Below are 9,970 nucleotides of genomic sequence, written 5' to 3'. Positions count from 1 at the left end.
ACGTGTATTAGTATTTTACTATTTTCAAAAAAAAAAAAGAAAAATATTTATTAATATTTTAATAGTAATTAGCATGCCAAAAATGACATTTGCAATGACAGTCATATCAACAACCGCCTCATTGACATTTTTTTTTCTTTATGATGACTGAATTATTTATTTATTTTTTTTAATGTTTAATAAAGACTTGAACTCCCACTTCATTTTTCATACATCGTTAAATAATTAATATAAAATTCCTAAAATATAGGATTATTATTACAGGCTGAAAACCCATAGCCCAACGAACTAAAGTCAAATACAATAACAGAGTCGAGGTAGAGAAAATACAGGCTGAAAACCCAGAAGAAAAACGAAATACGGCTCCATTTATTACCCACATAGTCCAACCCAATAGAAAGGCCTGCAGCCATAAAAGAGAAAAACATAGCTCAATTATTAATTATGCTGTGAATTTGATTTGAATTGGTTGATTATGTTATGATTTTAAAAGTTTACAGTGTCTTCCACAGCCACAGGTGTCTATTCTTGATGCCAAGAGTTTACTGGCGAGCTAATGGCTCATTTTATAGTTTTTTTGTGAGAATTTGGAAAATTATTCTAAGAGTCCAGCGTGGATTTCTAGCGTGCACAACCCGCTCATGCCCAACACACCCGATTACTTATTTCGGCCAACATTATCTCTGGGATCCTTGAACACACGCCAACCGCAACTAGAGAAAGGAGAGCCATAAAAAAATTCTATTCAACATTGATAGCTACATCATTCACATTTAAGTTTGATCTTCAAAACACACAAACGAAAGCACTTTTCTTTCCTTTTTCTCTTTATTTTCCTTTTTCCATTTTCCCTTTTTTCCCTGCACTATACATTACATCAACAAATAAATGACTTGGGCACGTACGCCTTTTGACATGAACTTGTTGCAGACCCAGACCCAGCTTCCACTAATAAAAACTAGCAAATACCTATACTACTTGATAATAGGATTCCCCACCAACAAGCAGATTTGGACAACCAAATTTTGTTACTTTTTTGGCCCCATCGAGCACAAGAGAACGGAGGATGTCTTTCTAATCAGATTTTGCAAATTTTTGCTTAGGCCTTGGTGCCACTCTTATAGGCAAGCCCCTCTTCGGCACAGGGAAAGGACCATATTGTATTCCATCCTCGTCTTCTATAGCTTGCCACCTACATGCACCCAGCCCAAAAACATCACAAAATGAGTAATAATACACATTTCATACAGGTCACGTCAATCAAATTTTTCTTTATGATTAAGAATCATAGAAAGGTATTTTGCCTTGAAAATATAATCAAGAAAATAAAATGTCTAAATCTATTTAAAAAATATGAAAATTTAAGAAAGTGATGTGGAGTCTAATTTGCAGAGCAAAGATGTGGTATGAAGTAAACCTACAAGGTGACACATCATCACTACATTTGTCATATAGCCCCTAGATTTGAAACAGAATAGCTGGCAAACTGTGTCGTTTTTACCATAGAGTTGTGATTCTGTGCGTCTAGTGCACAAAGATCACATTTTCATGACATTCTTCAATGGATCGATATACATAGATAATTAGATATTCGAATATGGAAAGGAAGTTATTTTATATACATGACCATGGAAATTTCAGAAAGTTATCTTAACCGAATAAAATGAAATGAGCTTTCAATATATAACATGTCATTATGATTCAACAAGGTAATTCTTATTTAAATTGGATATATATGAATTTATAATGTATATAGGAGTGTTTTATATGAATTTTTTTTTTATTTTATACTATAAATTCATTTAAGTCTGCTCTAAATAAATTCTTATTTAATTCAACATATTATAATAGAGGACAGATAAAACATAAAACACATTCATTAACCAATGAATTATCGACAAATCAAACAAAGTGTTAAACTAATATTATTTACTAATGAATAATAAGTTTTAGCTTATTGAGTATCTTGGCTTGAAACATTAATCAGAACTATGCTAAAAACAATACTGCTCACTAATGTATAGATCATGCATGCAAGTGCAACTGATATATTGGTTGTGATTAATTACAGCTTTTACTGATATCGACTACTAAAAAGCAGTGGGTTCCTATAGAGAAAAAGACCACTTCACAGCCCAAGGTACCCTGTGGGAGGACCACCACGTCTCCGTCGACTAGAGACTTCAACAAACTAGCTAATAACTTCGTATTCAAGCCATATATAAGGTGGCACTATCTATATCTTCCATATCGAACTAAAATGTGTATAAAACATTACGACTGTGTTTTATTATTTTTTGTAGCTTTATATTATTAATATGATCTAATAATTGTCGGTAGCCATTCCATAAGATGATTACTTAAAAACAAGTATTTCTGCTGGATTTTAAAGACTTTTGTACATAAACTGTGCTATTGAAAGAGAAAAAGAAAATGACCTGTAAGTGATGGTGAGGTGGTGAAGAAGAATGAGCATCTCAAGCTTGGCTAGCTCACTGCCTGGACAAGAGTGGACTCCATTGCCAAAGGGCATGTACGTATTAGGCCTTGGTGGCACCTGCACCATCACAATTTTTTCAATTAACTTAATAATCTAGAAAATTATTCAATATTGGTCAATGATGAAATATTCTCCTCTGTTTGGCAGACCTAGCCCTGTTGAAGCAGGGCACTTCTCCTTAAATAAAAATTATTACAAACTACTTATTATAACTAAAAAATATTATATAAAAAAACTAAATGAAAACAACCTGACCCTCATTATTACAATGTTACAGCGTTAATTAATATGCCATCCTATAAATAGAGAGTCTCTTGAGTGAACTAAATGGAGGATGAAACGGGATCGTTTTACCGGTTGTTTTAGTCTTACGGTCTAAAAAGAACTACTATTGAACTTAATTAGTTATTTTTTAAAACTATTGATAATTAAAGGGATCGTTTTTAAATTACATATATCCAAAAGAACATGATGACCCACTTGATGAAGAGAGCGAGTGAGTGTGAATATATTAATTAATAATTAAAGGGCTCACCTCGAATCTTGATGGGTCAAATTTATGGGGTTGAGGGAACAAATCTGCACAGTGATGAATGCTTCTGAACAGAGGCAGAACCTTCCAACCTTTTGGGATCAAGTACCCTTCAAACTCCACTTCTTCCACTGCTTCTCTAAACGTAAATGATAGTATACTTGCTGTTCTTAGAGTCTCCTGAATCACCTGTAACTTCTTTCTCTCAGTCACTACTACCTCTTCTTTTTTCGTATTATAATATAACTTTTTTTTTTATTAACTAACAGAAGTGTCACTCGAATTCCAATATCACTAAACATAAAACAAAAAGGAAAAAAACTTCGAATTGAAAGAGATATTATACGAACCCTGGTGGTCAATGGCATCCGCCTCGTATCGTCCCACGTAAGCCTTCGATTTGCCTCAATTATTTCCTGTCTAATTCCTTCCTGTTCACTCTAAATGGAAAAATAAAATAAAATAAAAAAAATTATTGGCAGGAAAAATAATACCAAATATTTAGAGAACGGACATTTGACTGTCGGCATTTTATTGCACCGGATAACAAAATAGAAAGACTAATATATACTAAAAATAGAAATAGCTAATTATTAAATTGATGAAGAAATTATTACCCTTCCCAATTTTATTTTTTTTAAATTTAGAAAATTACCGTAACAGCTTCTAGTATATCCTGGTTATCGTGCAAATACTTGAGAACCCAAGTAAGGATACTAGCAGTAGTATCATGAGCAGCGAAAATGACACCAATGATATTGTCGGCAATTTGAGAGTCATTAAGCTTCTCATCTTTAGCTCCTAATAGAACACCAAGAAGGCCTCCTCCTTGTTTCCCACTGTTCCTTCTCTTTTCTATCAATCTCCTCAAGGTCTCATTCAGTTGCTTCCTTGCCTGCTTTTGTCAAACAGATTAATTAAAGGTAATGTGTGAATTAGAGTAGAGATGGAATAAAAAGGTTCTAAAAGAGGGCAATGTAGGAGCCCACGGCAAACCTTCATTGCCTTGTGAAAGGGAGTGCCTGGTAAATCCAAAGCCATGGAATTGTAACCTTTTTCTAAGCAGCTATATAGATGTTTGATTCCTTCCATTTCCAACTGTTGTTTTTCTCCAATGACAGAAATCATTGCCACGTCAAAAGTGTACTAGAGAGATAGAGAGAGAGAAGGAAGGAGACTCTTTTGGTTAATAATATCATTATAATGAGACAAAATTATCATGCATTAAAAGATAAAATTTGGTTATTTTACCTTCTTCATTTCCTGCAAAGTGTTAATGGTGGCATATTTCCAAGTAGGAAGAAACTCCAAAACAATCTGTTCAATCTCTGAGATAGAACCTCGTATTGCAGATGGCAGAAATGAGGCCTGCACCAACTTCTTGAGCCTTGAGTGGTAAGCCCCTTGTTGAAAGAAGAGAGCTTCCGGTCCAATCATTTTTTCTTTACTTGTTGGATATGTTGGCTTGAACAAATGTGCTCCTGTCACTAGAACAACTCTTGCTGCTTCCGGGCTTGAAATCATCACACAAGGGCATCCCAATATGTGAGTCTTAAATATATCTCCATACCTACAATTAAATAATGACCCATTCGTTAATACTAAGAGATTGGCCACTCTCTCTATATATATATCTATTAAAAAAAATACCCTTTATGTTCTATTGTGTACCGTTTCTGCCTGTTGGAAAAGAAGGAATTGGGGTTCTCAGTGTAGAGCTTGAGGGTTTCTCCAATATAAGGCCAACCCATAGAGCCAGGAGGGAGGCGTTTGTCTTTGGAGTGATGCCACTGAAGAAAAAGAGGAAGAAGCAAAAGAATCAAGCAGGAACACAACAACAGAACTGGTATCACCATCGTCATAACCGGAAAACCAAGCTCCTGAGATTGAAAAGTTGGTGACGATAAACAAATAAATGAATTAATAAGAACATGCATGGTTACTAATAAAAGAAGAAAGAAAAAAGAAAAAAGAGGTAGAGAGACGGCAGAGCCTAACTTGAACAGTTGCTATAGGATTGTAATCTTTAAACGAGGCAACCATGAGTTGGTGGTAGCGGTGGTAGTGGTACCGTGGTAGGGCTTATATGGAGTTGGGAGGGAAGTAGGTGACAGGCGTCACCACGTCAATGGGAACACCTCGCTCTCACCTCACCTCATATGTAATATGTATACAGCAACTGAGTTACACATAATTTGTGCCTTTACAACAAAAGAATTGTGCCTTGTTTTTTTAAAAAAAAAAACACTCGCAATTCATTGTTCCCTTGTGAAGCCTTAATTTAAGTTAAAGCTTGTTATAAGGTTTTATTCGGAAAAAATTATTATAATACAATTATTATTCAAATATTCATTAATATAAAATCCATCATCTTCAATTGCTATAATACAATAATCATTGTGTATTAATGGTTACATAGTAAAATGTATTTTTTTCGATAATAATTTGTGAAATATAATAAATTTTATACAATAATTATCCTACATAAAAAAAAAATGTGATTTGCCACAGTTTTCAATGGTGGACCACTCGTGAAGTCGTAGTCTTAATGCTAGAAAGTCATTATAATTAAGAAAAATGGAAGAAAATAAGAGATGAGGAAAGAATTCATCAATTGATTAAAGAAAGTTAAGTACACGCCCTTAGCTTGGAGTTTGGTCGTGTCCCTGAAAGCAGGAGGACAGACATCACATTCCTCACGGTGCTCATCCGAGCTAATATTTGAGCGCAGGCGGGAAAGCCGTGAGTCGTGAGCAAGTCGCTTTGGGATTTTGGGCTCACTTGTGGCTTAAGCCTAGACTAGGTGTACGGTATTTCTGTGCTCTCTCCAAGTCCGTACTTTTCCGCACAACGCCACCCACCGGCCCTTCCTGTTTTTTCAGTTATCCAATCTTTACCAAAAATACTTGTCTGCTTTTATTTTCTTCGTATGGTATCGAAGCTCAAACGATTAAGTAATAATTTTGATTCGATTATATGTAAAATTAATTTTAAAATCTACGAATTTTAATATGATATCATAATATTAAATTTTTTTATTATATAATTAATGTACAAATACACCGATAATTATCAAAATTCAAAAGATTGACCAACAAATTCACGTGGATGGAGCAATTGCCCATTCTTCCTCCACTCCTTGTCACGGGTGCAGTACCAATCAAAGCACGTGTGTTAGTTTTGGACTTTTATTTTCTCAACGTTTAAAATCCTTTCCTTATTTTCTTACATTATTACACCTAATTTTATACCCTTCATAAATTTTGGATGTTTAATCCTTTTCTTTTATTCGATTGCTGAGCTTAGAACAAATAGATTGAAGGGAGCCGGTTCTTTTAAGTACTCTTTAATAGGATTCGATACTTCGCTCTATTTTTAATTTTCTCCAAAATCAAATGGACTTTTTAATTTTTTTAATGATGTTAGATTTATAATAATATTTTGTTACATTTAAATAAAAAATAAAGTTTAATTGAACTTGAAAAAAAATGCAAATTAATTAGTTAATCCTAGTAATCTCCGTCATTGAATGCATTCTGTGGGCAAGAATTTAATGGTGGCGGCCACAAGAAAATCTCAACACGTTAGCCCCCAAGATGGACTTCCCAAAGCGTGCTCAATGCCATCTGACGGTTCTCAACCTCCTAGCTAACCTCTCCCTCTCTCCTTGATCACCGCCTGCTTTTATTGCAAGAGGAGGAGATTTCTGAGTCGATAGTAATCCTAGCTGTCATTGCGACACGCGTCATATAAATGATGTGCTATTGGTGTGACAGTATTCATCGGGGCCCATTGCATCTTGGTGATAATGGCTGGGGATTGCAAATACAAATTACAGAATGTTTCACTTTGCAAAAAAATTATACTGATAAATTCTTAAGCTCCAAAGCTAGATATGATATTATAACTTTGGAATAATAAAATTCTTTTATATATTCATTTTTAATTTAAATAAAGTTAGATAGTATCGTATTGAAATCATTCTCCTTTGTTGCTGTGTTAAATTAATATATAATTTAAGATTTTTCTAATCTTTACTTAATTATTAAAAATTATTACATTAAAATATTATAATAGTATATAAAAAATGTAAAAAGAAATTATAAATTTTATAATAAGTATAAATAATATGTGATGCAGATTAAATAAAAGCTATTAATAAAAATATAGTTTTTTAAATGAGAAACTCATTTTTTAAAAAAAGAAAAAGAAAAAGTCATTGGGCGGTTATGTCGGGAGCTGGACTTTGAAATGTGATCTGTTGTTAAAAGGTAGAGCCGAGCTGATCAACACTTCGGTCTTCAGTCAGTGTCCCAAGCCCAACCACTACTCGTGCTTTCATCACTGCTGTGATTTGGATAATTGGACCCCCTTTCCTCGTTTCATTTTTTCTTAAGAAATTTTTGCATTTATTTATTCCATAATATGTTGTATTTATGAACTGATTAGTTCAAATATACGTAAGCAATTGCTAATTTTTTCTAATTTAATAATCTACTTGTATTTTTTAAAAACAACTTCAATTTTAATAGGAAAATAATCGTTTACATATATGATCATTATAAATTCAATTCTATGTCAAAATAAATTTTGCAATTATTAGGTAACAAGGTTATATTTAAAAATTATACTTATATATATATTTTATTTATTATATTTAAATTTTAATATAAATATTTAATTTTAATAATTATTAATTTATTTTGAATATAAGTAAGCTTATATTAAAATCGAAAAAATTTGCTTTTTAATTTTTATAATATAGCAAAATTAAATATTTAATTATTCTATTTCAAAAAAAAATTTTTTTAACGGAACAATTGTTGTGGTATTTTTATTCCATATTAGAAATTAAATAATACTAGGAGGGAAACAGACTCCCATGCTCCAAGCCCTGCATTAAAATGTGATTCTGTTGCTAAAATATGAGTAATAGATCAATAAACAAAGTGTACACTTGATTCATTAAAATTTTATAATTTTTAAATAAAATACTAAAAGGATATACATCAAATTAAAACTCTAAATTCACAATATTACCAATTAGTTGAGAGTTTTATTTAATAATAATAATGTGTAATGACTATCGAATTTTATATACTCGATTATGGTTGAACTCGTATTAAAAAGGTCATACTTTAATTCTATCAACGCTCAATACAAGGTATGTTCCACATCACAAATCTTAGTACTCGCTTGGACGGACCATACAAGACTCGAATTCACATATGAGAGTTCTAACCTAATTGTCTTGGTGGATCCGCAAGACAACAAATTTCAAAACATCCGGGATCGTGTCCACATAGCGCTAAATGAAATTAAATGGCCGCTTGGTGATGGAAAAGGACGCAGTATATTCGTACGTACAACCAGCATAACAATAACAGAAGATACGTGCAGGATGGTGGTTATACGTACGTCAGTAGAGAACAAAAGGAAAATGGAATAAAGAAAGTAAGAGAGACAAATCAGATCAAATTTATCAAAGTACACATTGAATCTACCCTTTACTAGATCTTAAAATATCAATATGGTTTTAGTTTCTCAACTTCACCCACCTAAACATTTCATAGAAAGCCATTATCTTTGTCCGTTGAGGTGTAACACGTCTAGGGATATGCCATGTTTTGGCAACCACGAATGGACCAAACTCATCATGACATACTGCACCTGCTCCTACATAGCACTGAGCTTGGTTTGGGGAGGCATCGACATTAATGTTTAACCAGCTTGATGGTAGTCTTGACCAAATGCAACTAAATCCTTGTTGTTCATGGCCTGCTACTAAAGACCGCTGCTGGACCAGCCAGTCATGATACACCTTCTTCACTAGATGAAGAATTGATGATAGCAACATGAACTTGTGGTTCCAAACTGCTTTATTTCTTGCCATCCATATAGACCATAACACCATAATAATCTCTTCAGCAGTTTTTTTATCGGCCACCTGACAAACATTAACAAACCACTCTAATAAATTTGTAGCTCTTGGAAATTGTCACACAATTGTAGTTACTATACAGACTGATCTTACAAAAGAACACTGCAAGAAAAGGGAGATTAAAGTTTTTTCTCCATCGTGACACATAGGACAACTGGAACTCACATCTTCTACATGCTGGCGTCGAAGGGTATCCAAACAATACAAGACTTGCCATATTAAACGCCACCCAAAATTGATTACTTTTGAAGGAATTCTACATTTCCAAAATTTGGACCATAATTGTGAAGCAGCAACACCCATGTCACTGATAATGACTCTCAAACTGCGATAAACACTTTTTATTAAATAAACTCCTTTCGGTTCAAACTTCCAGCACATTTTATCTAGTGCTTATAATCAAGAAAGCAGGATTGATAGAATTTCTCCTACATCTCTATTCTTAAAGGTATCCCAAATCACGTCTCTTTTCCAACTTCTGTTCTCAATAATATCATACACTAAAAAAACTTAATTTTGTGTCGGTCGAATGCTAGTAACATAAGAACTCTCCATATTTGGCAGCCATAGTTCATCCCAAATAGTGATAGAATGACTAGTACCTACCTGCCAATAACAACCATTCTGAATAAGCTTACCGGATTCTGAAATACTTCTTCATATGTAGCTTGGATTTGCCGCTAAAGGAACATAATGGAAAGTAGATCATGGAAAATATATAGCTTTTAAGGCTCGAGTCACCAAATCTTGAGGTTGCTGGATAATCTTCCACCATTGCTTCCCCAACATAACTATATTAAAACTATGGAGCTTCTTAAACCAAGATCTCCAAATTTTCTTGGAATTGTCATTCAGTCTCAGGCCAACTAATGAATCCCTTTGCTATTTCTTCCTCCATGCTCCCACCAAAACTTATTCATGATTCCTTCAAGCTTCGCCCAAAAAGTTTTCGGCAATAAGAAAAAACTCATAGTATAAGATGGCGTATGCTGAAATA

General features: G+C 33.5%; 1 protein-coding gene across 2 annotated transcripts; it reads right to left on the bottom strand.

Moving 5' to 3' along the window:
- Positions 1-739: 739 nt before the first annotated feature.
- On the bottom strand, positions 740-5,162 carry LOC110607493 (abscisic acid 8'-hydroxylase 2). 2 transcript variants are annotated; one of them, XM_021746630.2, is made up of 9 exons: positions 5,031-5,162; positions 4,704-4,912; positions 4,284-4,602; positions 4,029-4,178; positions 3,688-3,927; positions 3,383-3,472; positions 3,036-3,221; positions 2,439-2,557; positions 740-1,192 (listed from the first exon to the last, which is right to left on the bottom strand). In XM_021746630.2, the coding sequence occupies exons 1-9, from the start codon at positions 5,073-5,075 to the stop codon at positions 1,075-1,077; spliced, it is 1,476 nt and encodes a 491-aa protein (XP_021602322.1). In that variant the 5' UTR covers positions 5,076-5,162; the 3' UTR covers positions 740-1,074. The 2 variants fall into 2 exon arrangements, with proteins under 2 accessions (XP_021602322.1, XP_043809378.1); XM_043953443.1 differs by lacking the exon at positions 5,031-5,162 and having other exon boundaries at positions 4,704-5,005.
- Between the last annotated feature and the right edge of the window lie 4,808 nt (positions 5,163-9,970).

Source organism: Manihot esculenta, chromosome 2, assembly GCF_001659605.2.
Source record: "Manihot esculenta cultivar AM560-2 chromosome 2, M.esculenta_v8, whole genome shotgun sequence".
In the NCBI taxonomy this organism is placed as follows: domain Eukaryota; kingdom Viridiplantae; phylum Streptophyta; class Magnoliopsida; order Malpighiales; family Euphorbiaceae; genus Manihot; species Manihot esculenta.
This window is presented reverse-complemented; position numbering and strand designations above follow the sequence as displayed.

Excerpts from the sequence above, each read along its gene's own strand:
- LOC110607493 (XM_043953443.1), bottom strand. The coding sequence starts at position 4,969 with ATGCATGTTCTTATTAATTCATTTATTTGTTTATCGTCACCAACTTTT. Across the intron at positions 4,179-4,283 it reads CTTTGCAGGAAATGAAGAAG|TACACTTTTGACGTGGCAAT; the intron begins GTAAAATAACCA and ends CTATCTCTCTAG. Across the intron at positions 3,928-4,028 it reads CCTTTCACAAGGCAATGAAG|GCAAGGAAGCAACTGAATGA; the intron begins GTTTGCCGTGGG and ends TGACAAAAGCAG.